At 41.6% G+C, this 21,681-nt stretch overlaps 1 protein-coding gene across 1 annotated transcript in view; it reads right to left on the reverse strand.

Moving 5' to 3' along the window:
• The window catches only part of vil1 (villin 1), a 91,394-nt gene that overhangs the window by 47,094 nt on the left and 22,619 nt on the right, over positions 1-21,681 (reverse strand). Inside the window, exons 5-9 of the mRNA XM_067254896.1 lie at positions 2,957-3,065; positions 2,434-2,544; positions 1,866-2,071; positions 1,431-1,509; positions 1,146-1,244 (exon numbers count right to left, since the gene is read on the reverse strand). Coding sequence (XP_067110997.1) covers positions 1,146-1,244; positions 1,431-1,509; positions 1,866-2,071; positions 2,434-2,544; positions 2,957-3,065 — 604 coding nt within the window. The remainder of the gene's footprint in view (positions 1-1,145; positions 1,245-1,430; positions 1,510-1,865; positions 2,072-2,433; positions 2,545-2,956; positions 3,066-21,681) is intronic.

A 21,681-nucleotide genomic window follows, 5' to 3' on the forward strand; every position in this document is an offset into this window, starting at 1 on the left:
TCGATTGCGCAGTGTATCAACGCATTTGGTCTCAACAGTTCCTTTCAACATTGTCTACTCAAATCCAGTTACCCAACATCCCAAGCATCCTATTCTGATACATACAGCTAGAGAAAATGTGTTCGCTTACGGTTACGTTCTCACACTCTCCATTTTATTGAGTTATAATGTTAGGCAGGTAGTATTAGAAAATGTTTCATTGTGAAGGACAAAGTCTTTGCGAAGAGAGTTGAGACAATAAAGTGTGGCCGGCCGAATCGAGGAGTTACAGAGCCCATAGTCTGTCCGTGTCTCTAATTATTATAATTCATAAGCCTTCAAGAACGATCGGTTACACTATTGCGAATTCAATCATCATCACAGCCCCCACCCATGCCATCATCTCCTTTTATAAGGCCTACCTTATTATATACATAAATGGTTTAGCATACCATGTGCAAAATAGTTGCAAATCATATAATATGATTTGTTTTGCTCATGTGTGAATATGCAAAATGCATTTATTAGCTATGTTTATCTGCTTTAATAAACATACTAGCATTTGACAATTGCAATGCTTGATCCCGCTATGTCAAGACATAAGAATTGCGCTTACCAATCAACACAAACGCCCATGTGAAGGTAATGCACTTCATAGAATTCACAAAAATCTTTGTCATCATTTTGCACGTAATTATAGGCTATATATAAACTATACATATTATGCTAGACATATCTTATTTAGGCTGCATAACCTTTGTCTGAATGACAGACTTGTGCAAGGGAACCCTTGCAACATCTCCTGATAGAAAGGCGAATTGCAGCCTTGAAAGGCAGGGGAAAAAATGGCTGAATGTGCAATAAAACCAAAACTTGAGCAAAATAGCCTCTATTTTGCTTTCCCTGGTTTGATTTTGAAAATGTAAAAATGCCGGGTGATAAAACACACATATAAGAAAAAGTCAAGAAAGTAGGGTCCTGGAATTTGATCGAGTGCAAAGATAAAACTTTCTTTATCTTCACTGGGTTCAAATGACTCCTGCTCGGCGCTTCTAGTGTTAATCATCCTGAATACCCTCCAGAGGACAGCAAAGGGATATCAATTAAAATATGAAAGAAAGTGTGCAACTGTTTCACAATGTGTCATGTGTGTCATGGTGTCTCACTTCTGCTTTATCCAATGACCCATTTCGCTCTGTCTTTGAGGCCTTCTTTCCTTTCCAAATGAAGACTCGTATACCACCTTGATCCAAAAGGTAGCAGTCCTAAGGAAATCAATTGAAGATTCCTTTTAGGTTTGCAAATTTGAATTTTCAGAACATTTTGTCCAGTGTATGTGAGAGCCCATGAAATATATTTTCTTTGAGAGGAAGTAAGAGAAATATAAACAGATTGATCGACTGATAAAGGTGCAAGGACACATTATTGAGCTTGTTGACATGGTGGCTCACCTCGTGATTGAGCAGTTCCTGTGTCAGGGGCTTTACAGCCACCTCCTGAATCACCAGGTTTCCTTGGGCATCTGAGATACTGTGGGATGGGGAAGAGTCAGGCTGCACTTAGCATGACAGTTGTAATGCAAGATTGCCCATTAGCTAATAACTGATTAGAAGCACCATTTACTCTCTTGGCACATACTATTGCACTAACTTGCTCTATTGGTAATACGTATTTGGGCGATTTTGGTTGATGTGGTGGGACAGTCTGGGTTCACTACCGTGCTGGTTCGCATGATTATACTATTAACTTTGTTTTTAAATGTGTTACAAAAGTTATGACAATATCTACCTATAGCAAACATTTGAGGTTTCTGATATGTTAGGAGTTTTAATGGATTTTTACTTATTCTTGGAGAGAATAAAGAGCAATAATGAACCAGAACTCACTGGAAGAGTTTCACACTGGACTTCAGCTTGTCATCCACTATGTCATCGGGTATGATGGTATCCTTGATGTCTTGTTTTTCTCCAAGGTGCTTTTTCATCAGTTTAATTGTCTCCTCCGATGCCTTCTCGTCATCTCCTTCTACAACAGTCACCTGTGCCCGGCCACCTCTTTCCCTGTCACGGATATCCTTGGCAAGATTCATTCCCTAAAGTAAACAATGACCATAGTCATGAACATCAACTGCTATGTTGATGACACACAACTACATCTACATTTGCTTTGAATCAAAGGTTACACAGTACCCCAGGACTAATGAGAGGTCAAAATTGCAAACCAAGGTTTTGCAGTCATATTTTAAACAATGGTTTACTACTTTAAAAGACAACAAGAAACAAACTGCCCTATACATTCTATGCTTTGCACCCTCATTATTTTTGACCCAGGTAATAACAAAAACAACTTGAGAATATATGCTTTTGTTTAAACACCTAGGCATTCCTAATGTATACGCTGTGTTTGAATGGAATGAATGGACTGATTTTTGTTTCACCCAAAATACCCTTTTACCTTTAGTCTCTCCAGACGGTTGCTCCTGGGTCCATTCCACTGGATGATGAGGTTGCCCAGATCTAGTAGGAATACATCCCCCTTGTTGAAGCTACTCCAGGTCATATCCACCTTTGGAAAGAGATAAGGGTGAGTATTAATGGGACAATTATTATAACAATGTAACTCTGTGTATTACCCTTTATGGATGGATTGCTCCAACAGCCAGTCACGTGAAAGCTGCCTGTTCTCGGCTTAAAAATATCTTTAGTAAACATGTCTACAGTGTAGTGAAACATTTTGTTTGAGTAAACCATAGCTATAATAACACAGATTAGTGTTTGCAGTGTGTACAGTCAGTATGTATAAGGCACGTATTTCAGTTCAGAGTCTCAGAAGCCGAATGGCTTGCGACGCTGACACATAGGGCATTTAAAGTTGTTAGTACTCTGGGCAGGGTGCATCTATGTGGCAGTTATGAAAAAATAGAGTTTGTTTTTAGTCAGGACAACAATGATTAAGGTTTTGTTTCTGACTTTCTCACCTCTCCTGCCACCACATGCTTCTTCCCTTTAACGTGGAGCAGTCGGCGAATGTTGTAGGTGTTGGTTTCAACCTGCTTCATTCCAGATGCAACGCCACCCTTCTTGTAACTGAAGGAAAATTCTGTCAGATGATGACTATATAGATTTCACATAACCCAATCCCAAGTAATAGTATCACACTGACTCACCCCAGCCTATATACACTTTAAAAAATCTGCTGAAAAATTGAAAGGTTATTATTGCTCCTCCACCTTCAAGTGAGACAATATCATCACCAACACAAAAAAGCAAATTTCTTGTGTTGGTTCAGAACGTTTTGTGTTCTCTGGGAAAGAGGTGTTACATTTTTACTGGACTGTGCTCACTTTCCAATAACGGTTTGGTACGGCAGGCAGCTCAACAACCCAGCCCAAAAATAACGCTGCTAACTAGTACACCAATTTTCACTTTTGGACTTAAGGGGCAGAGGGAAAATCACGTACTATAGGCGTGGCTTTTAGCAACCTCTAGGCTTAAGTGGGCCATTTGCAGTGTACTTGTGGCCTGTTGTATCAATGTGCAAAACTTTTTACCTTGGAGATCTTGCGTTATTGGACAATTTAAGGAGATAAGCATAATAATAATAACAACAATAAGTTTCCTCCTGGGCCCCGTTCGTCGTAAGGGTTGAAGCTAAGTTAATCAATTGTCCCTTTAGCCCGTTAACATTAGCGAGATGAGTGAGAACAGCAAATATCGGTTTGTCAACGGCTGATCCGCATCCAAATCATGTGGTTAATTTCAATCAGGCTAAACTTATCAGGGAAATTGCACTTGCACGTCCTACTTCAAAAGGCAGGAAAGGTCGATCACCAAAACCGTGATTTTCTAACGGTATAATGGCAGAAAAGACGAAAGAGAGAGCGGTGATAGGCTATTCTCGCCATCCGAGCAAACTATTATAATGAGTCTCTACGAAGTCAATAAGCATATTATCATGGCTAAGTCAAACACCGCCACCGCTGCCAGAACAAGACAAGCAGCTTGTCAAAAAATTGCCGATAAGCTAAATGCGAAAGTTTTGGGGAAATTTATAGACTCATCTTAAGTGCCTCATTACCCCCAATCAATCAGATCACATTTAAAGAAATGTGCCTGCTGGCAGTAGGCTTAATGGAAATTAATAATCGAATGAGATCTTGCTAGCGAAAACAATGATCTCAACTCTTTCAGAATAAGTAGGCTAGATAAAAACAAGGACAAAGAGTATCTAATTGATACGAATTCATAGACACTTATGAGGATATGTAGGCTACTGCGCTTATATCATGTACTATATATGTGTATATGTATGTAGGCCTATGTGTAAATCCCTTTTTGATTTCATTGACTGGGACATGGCCAGGGAATATGATGAATTGATTCATCAGCTGGTTAAGCGCCAAGTACACTTTTCTTACAGCAACGCATGCTGCGGCTTTGCCAATGTTTTCTGCATCGCCTATACTGTATAAAAATGTAGCCTATACCTGACGCAAAAAACCTCAAGGCTATGCAGAGTCTGAAGCACAGTTAAAGTTTCAAGTATCTTTATTGTCAATTTCTTCACATGTCAAGACATAAAAAGGAATCGATATGACGTTTCCCACTCTCCCACAGTGAAACATATAAAAAGCACAGGCACAACAGATAAGACATTTCCTAAAACATAGCGTTACATATTCACATACAGCAGCATAAGCTCATAATAAAGCATAAAGCTTGCTGCGGCGTGTGATATTTGCAATGTACGGCCCGAGAAGGTCTTGCAAATAAATGAGTCCTTGTCGGCTGAATCGATATCGCTCAAACAAGAACTCATCCGTGTGAAACAAAGGATCTTGGCAATCGCGAATAACTCTATTGGTATGGAAAGCTAATCGAACTTAAATATAGCTCCTTGGTCAACTGGGTCTCTCAAAAAGGGAGCTGCCATGTTATTTTCCGAGGGTGTGGCAAGCTTATCCAGCTACACTTACGTTAGCCTGCTCTGGAGCAGGTTAGTGCTAATTGATATGTTACTATGGTGATTTATCGAAAGTTGCTTCCACGAACCAAAAAGAGGGGCGTTTTTTATCTTAGCCTGAAAATTAACTCGCTAAACCGCTTAGCGAGCTACGACGAATACCCCCCTGAAGGAGGAATACTAATAATAATAGTATAACAAAATAGGTTTGAGGTGTGATTGTGGCACTATAGCCATAACTCCTGTCCTGTTTTCTCAATTTACAAAGTAAAGAATGGAACACGGTTCCCTCATCTTCCTGAGTGCAAGAGGTACCTTAGGCTAGAGTTGATGTGTGGCTCACATAGTTGAAACAGCTGAATCAAAACTAAGAAATTAGGCAATGCTGTGTAAAAAAGGTCCCAAACTATATTATGAATAGAATTCTACCCCATTACGTTTTCCCCTTCTGCTGATGTTAAGCATTTACTCATTGCATTTCATTAACAAAGAAACATCTTTGAAACAAGCTCATTAAAACAACTATGCCAACGTTGTCACTCCTGGCCGTCCAGGGCCCCGTTCGTCGTAAGGGTTGAAGCTAAGTTAATCAATTGTCCCTTTAGCCCGCTAACATTAGCGAGATGAGTGAGAACAGCAAATATCGGTTCGTCAACGGCTGATCCGCATCCAAATCATGTGGTTAATTTCAATCAGGCTAAACTTATCAGGGAAATTGCACGTGCACGTCCTACTTCAAAAGGCAGGAAAGGTCGATCACCAAAACCGTGATTTTCTAACGGTATGATGGCGGAAAAGACAAAAGAGAGAGCGGTGATAGGCTATTCTCGCCATCCGAGCAAACTATTATAATGAGTCTGTCTCTGCGAAAACAATAAACATATTATCATGCCTAAGTCAAACACCGCCGCTGCCAGAGGAAGACAAGCAGCTTGGCAAAATTTCCGATAAGCTATAAATGCGAAAGTTTTGGGGAAATGTATAGGCTCATCTTAAGTGCCTCATTACCCCAATCAGATCACATTTCTTTAAATGTGCCTGCTGGCAGTAGGCTTAATGGAAATTTTCAGAATAAGTAGGCTAGATAAAAACAAGGCCAAAGAGTATCTAATTGATACGAATTCATAGACACTTATGAGGATATATGTAGGCTACTGAGCTTATATCATGTACTATATATGTGTATATGCATGTAGGCCTATGTGTAAATCCCTCTTTGATTTCATTGACTGGGACATGGCCAGGGAATATGATGAGTTGATTCATCAGCTGGTTAAGCGCCAAGTACACTTTTCTTACAGCAACGCATGCTGCGGCTTTGCCAATGTTTTCTGCATCGCCTATACTGTATAAAAATTTAGCCTATACCTGACGCAAAAAACCTCAAGGCTATGCAGAGTCTGAAGCACAGTTAAAGTTTATTGTCAATTTCTTCACATGCCAAGACATAAAAAGGAATCGATATGACGTTTCCCACTCTCCCACTGTGAAACATATAAAAAGCACAGGCACAACAGATAAGACAAGACATTTCCTAAAACATAGCGTTACATATTCACATACAGCAGCATAAGCTCATAACGCTTGCTGCGGCGTATGATATTTGCAATGTACGGCCCGAGAAGGTCTTGCAAATAAATGAGTCCTTGTCCGCTGAATCGATATCGCTCAAACAAGAACTCATCCGTGTGAAATAAAGGATCTTGGCAATCGCGAAGAACTCTATTGGTATGGAAAGCTAATCGAACTAAAATATAGCTCCTTGGTCAACTGGGTCTCTCAAAAAGGGAGCTGCCATGTTATTTTCCGGGGGTGTGGCAAGCTTATCCAGCTACACTTACGTTAGCCTGCTCTGGAGCAGGTTAGTGCTAATTGATATGTTACTATGGTGATTTATCGAAAGTTGCTTCCACGAACCAAAAAGAGGGGCGTTTTTTATCTTAGCCTGAAAATTAGCTCGCTAAACCGCTTAGCGAGCTACGACGAATACCCCCCAGTACTGAGCTGGTATCGCGATACAAACACAGTTAGCACCTGCTAACTGAAAATATACCCCCCCTTTGAATATTTTTTAAATAGCTTGAAATTTATTTTGGGATATATAAGTATATAATATAAGTTTGCTGGGAATACGGTTTGACACATTTCCTATTGAACTGCTGTCAAGCAAGTAATTAAGACAAGTTTGTTCATACCTAGGTACCTTGCAAGAAGTGAATTACTACCATAAAGGCTTGCTTTCTGTCGATATGGTCTAGCTAGCACCTCATATTTATGGGTTGTCTATCTACTTGAAAAAATTGATTGGATACTTTCCACGCTTTTTGTTACAAATACGTGTTTAAGGCAGTGTAGGTAATGTTGTTGAGCACTTTTTGTCTTTTTGTCATATTTGCTGAAATAAACTACATCCTGATAGAAACCAATAAATCTAAAGGTTTGACAATACATTTTTATTAATTCAATATGTGTGGGTGTCACAGGACTGTAATACACACAACCATTCATTTTTGTTTGGACCATACAAAATAATTGAATGGCATTCGGACCAATGCAATGATTGTATGTGTAACTTTCTGTCTAGCGGCGCAGCCACCTCAAGTGTTTCTACCTTTTCTTATAATAATAATAATAATTATTATTATTATACTTCTGCCATGGGAGTCTATGGCAGCCCCTAGAACCACATGGTCAGAAGTTGTGAAATTTGGCACACTCTTTGGGACCTGTCCCCTCATCACTTTCACCAAGTTTCATGTCTCCCATTCCAACCCTCTAGCGCCACCAATGGGTCAAAGTTGAAGGTGTGTTTACACATGTTACCTTTGAACCATATGCCGCATTTTCCAAAATGAGGTATCATTGGATTCCCTGGATCAAGACAAGTTCAACGCACTCTATGACGTCATACCCAGTCATATAGATTCTCCGCCATTTTGAATGTTAAGGAGAAATGTTTTTTCGCTACAATTCTTGTCGAATCTTCTTCAAAATTGCCACAGATGATCTTCAGACCAAGCCTCACAAAAGTTATCCCCTGGAGCTTTGATGTTCGCAACCGTTTGTTAGTTACAGCCAATCAAATTCAGCAACTGATCCGGAAAAAGGGAAGTGAGGTCATATCTTAGTGAATCTTTGATGCATTGACTCCAAACTTGGTGTATGGATTCATGACCCTGTTATTAAGAGGTCCGAAAAAGGTAGGGTCATTTGAGCTCTAGGGGGCGCTACAATAGGCAAAACTGTGTTTTGACCAATAACTGTTGATTTGTTTGTCGTATTTAAGTGTTTCCTATGTCTCGTGATATCTTAGGAGATCCCGTTTCTGACGCATGTTAACGCATGATACCAGACGAATTGATGAGGCCGCCATTTTGAATGAATGAATGAAACTTTTTTCCCTACACCTACACAATGTATCCAATATTCACCAGATTTGGCACAGATTATCTTCAGACCACAATCACCTTGACATGTCAAAATAGGACTGAATTACAGCTGTTTAAACTTGGGCCAAATCTGACCACGCGTGCCACAGGAGAAACGGCTTACTTTTTGTATACAGTAACTGTACACAGCAATTCCCAGCGCTGAAAATGGCTCACTGGGATAAGACGGGCTCCTTTGAAGTGCAAGGTCGTACGTTCGAATCCAGCCAAAGTCTCAAGCATGTCATGATACTGGTTTATCTGTTTAGTGATGCCAGGTATGCGACAGTAGCTGTCGAGCAGTATAATCATAATGGTCACGATAATGTTTCATTCTCAGGGGATTTATACTCAGATTTATTGTGCTTTGTCGATATGTAGTGATGCTACATCTAGCCAGTGCATCTGATTTCTTGCATCATAACTTCTGAACAGATTTGTCATGAATCACAAGATTGGTCTCTTCTGATTCTAAGTGGCATACTAACTCGAAATATATCACACTGTCCCGTGTCTGCCATTTTGGGCGTCGGCCATTTGGAATTTTCATTAAAACAAACTCATTGTTCGCCGTTGCTCCTATTTTCATGGACATGTAATCAAATAATTTTCAGACCACAATCACCTTGACATGTCAAAATACGACTGAATTACAGCTTTTTATACTTGGGTCAAATCTGACAACGCTTCCCACAGGAGAAACTGCTTACTTTTTTTATACAGTAACTGAACACAGCATTTCCCTGCAGTGAGAATAGCTCACTGGGTTAAGTCGGGTTCCTCAGAAGTGCAAGGTCATAGGTTAGAACCCAGCCACAGTCATCAAGCATGTCATGATACTGGTTTATCTGTTTAGTGATGCTAGGTATGCCACAGTAGCTGTCTAACAGTATAATGGTAATAATTATCATTCTCAGGGGATCTATACTCAAGAAGAGTCAGATTTATTGTGCTTTGTAGATATGTGTCCTCTAACCTCTAGGGGGGCGATCCCATGTCTGACACGTTAACTTGTGATACCAGACGAATTGATGGCCGCCATTTTGAATGAATTAATAAAACGTTTTTGTCCTACTCCTCCTACAAAATATATCAAATATTCACCAAATTTGGGACAGATTATCTTCAGACCACAATCACCTTGACATGTCAAAATAGGACTGAATTACAGCTGTTTAAACTTGGGCCAAATCGGACAACCGCTTGCCACAGGAAAAACTGCTTATATTTTTACGCAGTCACTGAAATCTGATTTCCAGCACTGAGAATAGCTCACTAGGATAAATTGGTGTCCTGGCAACGTCAACGTCAGAGGTTCAAATCCAGCCAAAGCTGATAAGCTTGTCATGTCTCTGATTCTCTGTTTAAAGAGACTATAAGCCACTGCAAAGGAAGCCAGGTACACCGCAGTCACTAGATGTCGAAAGTTTCTTCTGGTTTATCTGACCTGCTTGGCCACCACATTGTGGCTTGCAGCTATATTTCTTTGTGGCATACTTTCTACTAGGTGTTGTAAAAATTCCACAGAGAGTTTGGTCCATATTGACATGATAGCATCACGCAGTTGCTGCAGATTTGTCGGCTGCACATCCATGATGCAAATCTCCCGTTCCACTACATCCCAAAGGTGCTCTATTGGAATGAGATCTGGTGACTGTGGAGGCCATTGGGTTAGGGTTAGAGACATTGAAGTACAGTGAACTCATTGTCATGTTCAAGAAACCAGTTTGAGATTATTTGAGCTTTGTGACATGGTGCATTATCCTGCTGGAAGTAGCCATCAAAAGATGGGTACATTGTGGTCATAAAGGGATGGACATGGTCAGCATCAATACTCAGATTGGCTGGTGAGTTTAAACAATGCTCAATTGGTACTAAGGGGCCCAAAGTATCCCCCACATCATTACACCACCACTACCAGCCTGAACAAGGCAGGATGGATTCATGCTTTCATGTTGTTTACGTCAAATTCTGACCCTACCATCTGAATGTTGCAGCTGAAATTGAGACTCATCAGACCAGGCAATGTTTTTCTAATCTTCTGTTGTTCAATTTTGGTGAGCCTGTGCGAATTGTAGCCTCCGTTTCCTGTTCTTAGCTGACAGGAGTGGCACCCGGTATGGTCTTCTGCTGCTGTAGCCCATTTGCTTCAAGGTTTGACGTGTTGTGCATTTGTGTTGTGGTATTCTGCATACCTTGGTTGTAACCAGTCTGCCCATTCTCCTCTGACCTCTGACATCAACAAGGCATTTTCATCCACACAACTGCCGCTCACTGGATATTGTCTCTTTTTCGGCCCATTCTCTGTAAACCCTAGAGATGGTTGTGCGTAAAAACCACGTAGATCAGCAGTTTCTGAAATACTCAGACCAGCCCGTCTGGCACCAACAACCATACCACGTTCAAAGTCACTTAAATCAAATTTTAAATCAAATAAATGATGCTCGGTTTGAACTTCAGCAAGTTGTCTTGACCAAGTCTACATGCCTAAATGCATTGAGTTGCTGCCATGTGATTGTCTGATTAGCTATTTGTGTTAACAAGCAATTGAAGAGGTGTACCTAATAAAGTGGCCAGTGAGTGTAATGTTCACTGTCTAGTATCTGTCATTATGGTTGTAGACCTAGTAAATAGGCCACCCACTTGATTTATCAAATGCAAATCTCATTTGCACACATAATGCGCTACTGCTCATGCCTAGCCCGCGATCCATACTGGGACCTGTAATAAATAAAACAACGAATTTCAGATGAAATTTGAGAATTTCCACTGGTTACACTTGCCTCTCCTATTTGCAGTACTTGGCCCAAGCCCTGACAATAAATTAAGAACAATAAATGTTTGACAAAGTCACTTTCTCAGTTTTTTACAGATTATGAAAGTGCAGATGAATTTGGGAAGATTTTGAACTGTTTCAGCCTTCACACAGGAAAAAAAGTGTAGCTAAACCATTAACGAATTCTGAATGCCGACAATGGCACCTTTTCACCTCGCACTCTCTCTACACTTGGATATTTTATGTACTGAATAACCTTTTTTGTTTGTAATGTTGCTTCAAGAGTTTCAAATAAACAGTTTAATACAAGAAGTGGACTTGTGGAATATTTTCTAGTGATATATGGAATGAGAGATTAAGTCGAGCGTCAAGCTAAAGCTTCAAATAGGAACCTAGGAAACTACAAGTAGTTTTGTCAACTTTCAAGCACATCTTCTGCATGTTTGGCTTACATATATGGCTTTTGTTTTTCCCCTTTACATAGGCTGTTTGAAAGGTGCAAAATCCCATCCCCCTTTCTAATGATCGATCACGTAGTGAACAAATGGATTTGGTCCCTCAAGGTCCCTTCAACTTATTCCACCAAGTCTAGATACCGTCAACATTCCAAGCATTCCATTCTGATGCTTACACAGCTCTTTCACCACCTCAAGAATACATTTCCTTTGGCTTCTTTTAATGTTTATGCATGTTTTTGTACAGAATATGGGCATAAATTGCAGCGAGGTTTAAGATTTTGTAAAATACTAATTCACTCATGTATAGTAACTCACTTGACTCATTTATATCTCTCGATATTTTAGAAATACATTTACTAGTTATGTGTATCTGTTTCACAAAACATATTTGCATTTTACCATTAAAATTGTTGTTGCCGCTAATGACATAAGATAAGAATTGCGCTTACCTGTCTACACACAAATGGCTATGTAGTGAAGCAAATGCACTCACTGGGATTCCATTAAATTGCATCATTTTGCATACAATTTTAGCTTATATGTAAACTACATATTTTGCTATACCTAATCATATGTAGGCTATAATCTTTTTCTGAATGACATAATTGTGCAAGGGAGCCCTTGCAACATCTGCTGCTAGAAATGCAAATTGCAGCGTTGAAAGGCAAGGAAAACAAATTCTGAATGTGCAGCTGGCAGCTATTTAACAGAACCATTGCAACATCTGCTGCTAGAAATGCAAATTGCAGCGTTGAAAGGCAAGGAAAACAAATTCTGAATGTGCAGCTGGCAGCTATTTAACAGAACCATTGCAACATCTGCTGCTAGAAATGCAAATTGCAGCGTTGAAAGGCAAGGAAAACAAATTCTGAATGTGCAGAATTTGGGCAGCTATTTAACAGAACCAGGAGAAAAGTAGCTTTAAACAATTTTTTCAGTGTGTAAAGTAAATACTGGGTGATAAAACACACATATAGGAAAAGTGAAGACAGCAGGGTCCTGGAATTTGAGTGCGAAGATATGTATATTTTCTCTTCACTGTGGTCAAATGACCAGTGCTCGGCGCTTCTACTGATGAACACAAAAACAATCACACCCAGGCGTGAAATATGTACTGTATGTATCACATGTATTCTTTGTCTGACAGCATGCACTGAATCGTGACGATCCAGTATGAATACATGTACCAATATAGCTGCAAGCAGCACACAAGATGGAAATTCAGTAGTTAAAGAAGCAAAGCAAAATTAACTGGAGAGGGTACAATTTCTGGGGAAATTGTAAGGTGTGCTTGCTTGCGTCGGTTGCAGAGGGGTCCGTTTTTTTATGACATTTTTACAACTGATATTTCTGTATATTTTATATAAAAAATATGCATAGCCTACTTATTATTTATAAAGATTACATAGATTTAAAAGCATAATTTTTTCTGCTCATTCACAACTCAAAATACTAAGAGTGAAGAGTAGAATGAAATAGTTGTCTTCTCATTTCCCCTGCAAGAGGGAATGGTGATCAGCAGCCTCATAGTTGAATCAAAACGAATACATTTGGCAGACCGGTGTAAAAATGGACCTAATCTCTATGACTTAAACATAATTTAAAGTTTTTCCCTTCTCGTGATATTTTCAGGCATTTAGCCTAAAGAATGCATTCATTCATTAATAAAGAACCCCCTTTGAAGCTTATTCTAACAACGATGTTACCGGCAGTAGCTATCTCAGATGGAATCGCGTTTCAAATAGTACCATCTGCTAACTGAAAATATGCCCCCAAAAACTTAAATAAGCTTGACATTTATTAAGGGGAAAATCCCTCATTCATAAAAAGCTCAGTGGTAGCGATCATTGCCAGTAACGACGCAAAATGCGATATAGCCCTGTGTGGAGAAGCTGCCCCGGTAAATTGTACTACTACAGTACAGTACTAGACTGTGTTCGTCTTGGTAGCGATTGCGTTGGTTGAATTCGATTTAATGTTCCGTTGTACGGTTTAGGCTGAAATTAATTATTTTCATGAACAGATTGACAAAGTTTAGGCTGTGGCAATGAAGTTCAGGTTAGTAGTTAGATAGACTTTTGATATAAGTAAGGGGAGTGCCGAACATGTTCTGTCGCCGTTTGACTTCCTAAACAGCTGTGTAGATGTTTTTGTAGTGTCTCACGTAGGCTACAGCGTTGCAGTGAGCTACACTGGTTTGAAACCACAGGTAATGAGAGGGAGTCAGATGGCTGAGCGGTGAAGGAGTCGGGCTAGTAATCTGAAGGTTGCCAGTTCGATTCCCAGCCGTGCCAAATGACGTTGTGTCCTTGGGCAAGGCACTTCACCCTACTTGCTTCGGGGGGAATGTCCCTGTACTTACTGTAAGTCGCTCTGGATAAGAGCGTCTGCTAAATGAATAAATGTAAATGTAATGATAATTTCACCCACAAATCGTTTACTTGTAATCTACTGTCCTAATAAATCCTACAACGAAAATGTATTTGTGAGGAATGTTTATTTTAACGATTGAAAACAGATGCATCATAGACCGGTGTAGTATGTGTTGCCCGGGCAACAGAGGCTAATGTCATGATGCTAATGCTTCAGTGAAATAGTAGACAACTGTTTCCGAAAGTAAATGTACTTCCTTAATAATATCAGCTTATATTGTACATTACACATCACAATTGTGTGACCCAGGCCTCTTTGCTTGTGGCGTTTCTGCAGCTGCCTTGCAGTAAAGCAGTTAGCCTAGCTATCTCCCAGAAGTTAACGAGCTGCTAAACTAATGTTCTGCTAGAGATAGTCACGCGAGTTTTCGTGACGTTAGTAGCTTCAGTGACTGTGGCTAGCAAGTTACCCACCGTTAGCTTCACTTTTCGCCTCAAAAACGTAATTTCTACTTAAACCGTGCAACGGAACATAAATACAAATACAAGCAACTCAATCGCTACCAAGACAAAACTTTTGACACCTAGGTTGTCTATATAGTCCAAATATTGACTGAGTTTTAGGGGGGCAAAAATAAATAATACGTTTAATATATATGTGAGAGAACAAAGGTTGTGCCCTTGCCGAAGGCAAAGCACACCCAATAAAAAAAGATTTGCTTTTTTTAAATTATACTTTTTGGCAACACCCCGAAACGTTTTGATTACCTTCATGGCATTGTGCAAAAGATGTATACCGAGTTTTGTAATGATAAGCCATTGCGTTCAGTAAGTATATCATTTTAGGACAACATTTAAAATGGCCGACGCCCAAAATGGCCAACGTGGGAAAGTGTTATATTTTACGACTTGGTATGCCACAAAGGATCAGAAAAATCTTGTGATTTTTGGTCAAACTGTTCAGAAGTTATGATGCAAGAAATCCTATGCGCTGGCTAGATGTAGCAGCATTATATCTACAAAGCACAATAAATCTGACTGTTCTTGGGTATAAATCCCCTGAGAATTAAACATTATAGTTACAATCGTCACCACTGTTCTGCATGTTTTAGATGTTTCCCTGCTCCAACACACCTGATTCAAATGTATGGGTCGTTATTCAGCTCTGCAGAAGCCTGCTTATGACCATTTGATTTGAATTAGGTGTGTTGGAGCAGGGAAACATCTAAAACATGCAGACCAGTGGTGCCCTGAGGACCAGGATTGGGAACCACTGAGCTACAGGGTTTTATACCATTTCACCGGGTGAGAGGAGGAGCCATGCAGTGATCTGACGTAGATCGGTCAAAGTGACGTAGATCGGTCATTTTTTGGCTCCGCCTATACAAAACCTGAGCTGAAAACAGAAGAGAAACTGCTCTACGGTCTAACTCCACATTTCAGTGCAACAAAGTTTTCGTGCCTTGCACATGCTTTCAGGAATTAATTTCACACGTATATAATGTACTGAGAAGCAAATCATGGAATTTGCTTTACAGGATCTTTAACCTTTGGATTGACACTTGGTCAAATCCAAAATTATTTTGGTTTTAAAGCAATTTTAACGGCCATGGTGTGTATCAAATCATTGTTCATCATTGTTTAATGCATTAGGCTAAATGTTGTAGCCTATGTAGGCTATTTAAGTTGATTTTCTATAAATGTAGCCTGCATATTGAACTGATGAGAATAAGAAAATGAGAATGTCCGTGGTAAATCATCGTTTGCCCGCTGGGTCAGTGTTACAGGAACATCTGGTTAAGCAAGAACACGGTCTAAGCCTGACCCAGACCAGGCTAGTTTCGAAGCATAAGTTACCATAGTAACTGAGTTCGAACTACGTTGAGCTATCTTTATGGAACCGAATGAACTTGAAATTAGTCCAACTAACTGACATAAGTCTGGCTTATTCAGTAAACTCACTTTATGGAACAGGGGCCCGTTCTCCGTACGTCACTTATTACATCCGAGATCAAATGACACATCCAAGATGACATCATCTTCTTAATCATGATCTGGCTAATTCGGTTCGTCGAACAACCATGTTGTTTATAATTAGTATAGCTCAGACCCCCACCCCTCGCCCCTCGGCTTGGTGGAGGTAGGTGGTATTGCATTTACGGTTAGGCACCCAGCTCTGGTCGTTTTTATTCTATTAACTCCAGTCAACATTTACAAAACTATCTCCCCCAATAATATTTGTTCGATTCTCGAACCTGGCTCATACTACTAGCTTATCTCTACCTGAAATGACCATTGGACAGTCTCTCGCTCGCTCAAAATACAAAACCCCCGATTTCCGTGAGATTGTATAGCATTTGCGGGCATCAGGGAGCCGCTGTTGAAATGCGGGAGACTCCCGGACCTTCCGGGAGACTTGGGATGTCTGTAAAGGCCATATGGCAGGTTTATTTTTCCAACGAATTTGCGCTATTCGCTTGTTGGTAATAAACATTTAAACATTTAAACTGTTATCCATTGTATTTGATGTTGTTGGGTGTCACAAAACGGAATATAATATGAAATAGTAGCTACTTTTTGCAATGATTCTTCTTTCCCCCACAATGCATTGAATGACGTCACGTTGGGGAGACGACCGACCAAAGCCCGCTTAGAGACCATTGAAATCGATTAGAAATAAACACTAGGCTAGTACCAGAAAATGTCTAATATGGTCGCTGCTAGTACCATCAAAACATGGGACATCTAATCGGAAATGTGTTTACAACGTCGGGGAAAATATTTAATTAGGGATGGTTTTGGGGGGATTTCTAGGTGGGACTGGCAAGCTAGCCCATAGCTAGCCCATAGCTAGCCCATAGCTAGCCCATAGCTAGCCCATAGCTAGCCCATAGCTAGCCCATAGCTAGCCCATAGCTAGCCCATAGCTAGCCCATAGCTAGCCCATAGCTAGCCCATAGCTAGCCCATAGCTAGCCCATAGCTAGCCTATCGCATGATGGGCTAGCTATGGTGTCTTCTTTCTAGATCTAGATAAGTTTACCGGTAGTACTAGTCTACTTATCTGAACTACAGCTAACGACATGATTGTCCGTGACAAGTGGATTTTTTTCCCCCCACTGGACAAGTTTAAACTCAAACAAAATAAAATGCCATGTTACTGTACTTGCACTGGCCAGCGTGCAAATACTGAGGATAGCCTACCGAAGTTGAGTTAGCCAATGCCGTTAGCGATGCTAGCTAACGTTAGTTTTCTAGCTGTATATAACATTTCACTGGGTCTTGCAGCTGTTTGATTGACTGAAATTATTATGAAATGTTATGTTCTACTAGCCATTTGCCTACTTTTGTAAGTCACAGTATTTCCAAGCCCTGATAGTGTAACTGAGAATACGCAGTAATTCCTCTTTCAAGTAATAAGCCCCCGTTCAAGTGTTGAGCATTAATTAGCTGCACGGTCTGTAGAGATATTGGGACGAAGCTGCAATACAGTACATAACAGAAAGTGTTTCATTCTGCAGAAATTGTGTAAATGTTTAATGTAACAAATGCATTTTTTATAACACCTCAATTGTTATCATTTGTATAATATTACAGCTCATCTTCGTTGGTCAAAGGCACAATCATTACCCGGACGTGACTTTTGTGCATGGAAAAGTGAAACGTAAATCTAATGTCAGGCCCTGAATGATCACTGTCACTAGATAAAAAGAAAACGTTGACTTTCACTCTGTGCTATTCACTGACAGTAAAAAAAAAATTGTATATGTGCACTGCTGTTCGTAGACTAGCTCCAGAGATCGTTGCTGCGTTGCTAAATGATAGCAACTCACCAGGACACTTCAACAACTCTCCACTCATTCTCCTCGGACCATCCATTTAATTGGCTTTGACGGCCATCAGGTCTCGGCAATTCCTCATTTGCCCTCTCATGTCTACTTGGTTCGAAATTATATGGCTGCGGGCCATCATACACATTAGTGGTTTTTGCCACCTCTTCTTCATCCCAGTCAGTCGCCATAGTTCTAGTACTAGGCTGAGGCTTCTCTCCTCCACGACTCCCCAATGTGACGTCATCGCCGATTTGCACTAATATGCTAATGCTAACACCAAAAACCACAAAAGCTGGTCTTTAACACCATTTGGAGACACCATTTGGAGATATTTTAAATGATATACATATCTTGAGTGCTTCATGTACCCATTAATCAACAGTAGTGTTTAACCTGCCATATGGCCTTTAAAGCTAGACCGGAAGAGCCGGAACTAAAAAGATAGCGCGGTCCGGTTTCGCGCTCTCGCTTGCCTCACTGTGCCACTGAGCACTTTTCATAGAAATTAATGGGGACGCCATCTTGGAAGACAAAAGTAGCTGCCTCTAATATAACTCTACGGTATAGCTGGACTGAGTTATGCGTTGGTCTAAAAGGGGGTATTGATAGTAGAAACCTTGATCAGCAACGCTGCTATTGGCTGGTCACAGAAGTCTATGACTGCTCACCGTTTCCACAACAGAACCAACAGAGAAACAGAGAAAGTCGCTCTGGATAAGAGTGTCTGCTAAAATGACTAAATGTAGAAACAGCTTGCTCGAAGGTTACTCAGAATTTGAAGATTTAATCAGAACGCCAGGGAATACATCAAATACCCTGCAAAATCCAAGAAAGGGGGCTGGCAAAAAGTAGCAGACCAAATTAAATGTATAGTAGTGAACACGTTAGATGTTTTATCGCTTAGGCTAGGCCTATGTTTTTGTATTTTCATACTTTGTTTATCATCTTTAATGTCATATAATGTGGTTTCAACAAATGTATGATGTAAATGACATCCTCACGAAAAAAGCGATCTCTCAAAAAGTATAGGCTAGTAGCATATCGCGCTGTGCTTAAGGATCTATCTATCACGCAATGAGCAATTAATTCGGTTTAATTCTAATTATTCTTGCACCTTCCGCAACAGGTTGTTGGCGTAAAAAACGGACAAGACATGGTTGCGACAGACTTCCTGTATCACCTCTGCTTATAAAGTAGCAATCAAATCTTGTTTACATAAAATAAGCCTGCTCCCGAGCACGTTTAAGCTAGGACTTGTTGCTATGACAGCAAGTCCAGAATGAGCTTCGAAGAACCGAGGAATCCAAGATAATGACAAATCGTCAACAATCAAATCCAGCTAACTGAGTTAGCGATGTACGGAGAACTGGCCCCAGGCCTCTGAGGAGAGGTTGTTTTGGCTAAGGAAGAGATACACAATCTGATCTTGTGGGAATGCGTCTTTATTTGTCCAGGTTTTGCGTAAAAAAAAGTGTGCTTGTTTCAACCAGCTGTCGAAAACGGAGAGAGGCATTGCTTTTAGATGCTCAAGTTTTTGATCCTATTGGCAGTTTGATGTTTGTGTATCATAGACAATTGTGTTCTGTGTTCAATGGTTTGTTTGTTAATAAATACATATTCAAAAGACATGTAGCTGTTTTGTGGTGATTGATTCCCAGAATTCCACCACAACACCCATGAAAATTCCTGTATTTCTACAAATATTTGGAAATGTGATATTGTCTTAGCTTAAGTTCGTATGCCACTTTGGGTTAAATCGTAAAATGTGACACGCTCTGGTGAAAAGCATTCCCTATTTTCCTCTAGGAGATTTTATTTAGATTGTTTCACAGTTTATTTTCTTGCATGTTACAAAAGTGTTGAAGAAGTCACTCAATATAATAAACTACATGTTTAGGATCACTAAATACTGTAGGCTACTTAAGCTTCCAGATGAGTTCTGGCCACGTCATGTGTGATGTTATTTGATTTGCATCACAGTGCAGCCGGTTTTCGCTAGGCTACTTATAGCGCTAGGGGGTCAATGGTCCCCTAATGATCACAAGATGGTGCTTCTTGCTCGTAGCCAAGGCAAGGTCGGAAACTGAATTGGCGTTCGTCAATCTGTCATTAATTTCTGTGTTGATCATATTTCATTAGAACGATTGTTGTCTAGCCCTTCAATCATTCAGCAAACTGTAATTTATTATGTCACACACAACCTAAGCAGGGATGCCCAGACTTCCCTCTCCTCGGCCACTTCCACCAGCTCTTCCTGGGGGACCCCGAGGCGTTCCCAGGCCAGCCGAGAGACATAGTCCCTCCAGTGTGTCCTGGGTCTTCCCCGGGGCCTCTTCCCAGTGGGACGTTCCCAGAACACCTCACCAGGGAGGCGTCCTTATCAGATGCCCGAGCCACCTCAACTAGCCCCTCTCGACGCGGAGGAGCAGCGGTTCTACTCTGAGCCCCTCCCGGATGACCGAGCTTCTCACCCTATCTCTAAGGGAGAGCCCGGACACCCTGCGGAGAAAACTCATTTCGGCCGCTTGTATTCGCGATCTCGTTCTTTCGGTCACTACCCACAGTTTGTGACCATAGGTGAGGGTAGGAACGTAGATCGACTGGTAAATAGAGAGCTTCGCCTTTCGACTCAGCTCCTTCTTCACCACGACGGTTTCTTCCCTCACTCGTGAACAAGACCCCGAGATACTTGAACTCCTCCGCTTGGGTCAAGATCTCCTCCCCGACCCGGAGATTGCACTCCACCTTTTCCGGTCGATAACCATGGCCTCAGATTTGGAGGTGCTGATTCCCATCCCAGCCGCTTCGCATTCGGTTGCAAACCGCTCCAGTGAGAGCTGAAGGTCACGGCCCGATGAAGCCATCAGGACCACATCATCCGCAAAAAGCAGCGACCCGATCCTGAGGTCACCAAACCGGAACCCCTCAACGCCCTGGCTGCGCCTAGAAATTCTGTCCGTATAAGTTATGAACCGAATCGGTGACAAAGGGCAGCCCTGGCGGAGTCCAACCCTCACCGGGAACAAGTTCGACTTACTGCCGGCAATGCGGATCAAACTCTGGCACCGGTCGTACAGGGACCGGACAGCCCCGATCAGGGAATCCGGTACCCCGTACTCCCGGAGCACCCCCCACATGAGCCCCCGAGGGACACGGTCGAACGCCTTTTCCAAATCCACAAAACATGTGTAGACTGGTTGGGCGAACTCCCATGCACCCTCCAGGACCCTGCCGAGGGTGTAGAGCTGGTCCACAGTTCCACGACCAGGACAAAAACCACCTCGGCGACCTCAGCCCCAGAGATAGAAGGGTGTCCCCGATGTCCCCAGACTCTGCCTCCACATCGGAAAGCGTGTTGGTGGAATTAAGGAGGTCTTCAAAGTATTCCTTTGAAGACCTCCTTATTCCCCCTCCTGAGTCGCCGGATGGTGGTCCAGAACCTTTTCGAAGCCGTTCGGAAGTCATTCTCCATGGCCTCGCTGAACTCCTCCCACGCCCGGGTTTTTGCCTCCGCGACCGCCAAAGCCACATTCCGCTTGGCCTGCCGGTACACATCAGCTTCCTCTGGAGTCCTACCAGCCAATAAAGTCCAATAGGCCTCCTTCAGCTTGACGGCATCCCTCACCTCTGGCGTCCACCACCGGGTCCGAGGGTTACCGCCGCGACATGCACCGACCGCCTAGCGTCCGCAGCTCCGGTCAGCTGACTCAACAATGGAGGCCCGGAACATGGCCCATTCGGACTCAATGTCCCCGCCCCCCCCCCCCCCCGAGACATGATCGAAGCTCTCCCGGAGGTGGGAGTTGAAGCTCCTTCTGACAGGGGATTCTGCCAGCCGTTCCCAGCAGACCCTCACATTACATTTGGGCCTGCC

Source organism: Osmerus mordax, chromosome 2, assembly GCF_038355195.1.
Source record: "Osmerus mordax isolate fOsmMor3 chromosome 2, fOsmMor3.pri, whole genome shotgun sequence".
NCBI classification, from domain to species: Eukaryota; Metazoa; Chordata; class Actinopteri; order Osmeriformes; family Osmeridae; genus Osmerus; species Osmerus mordax.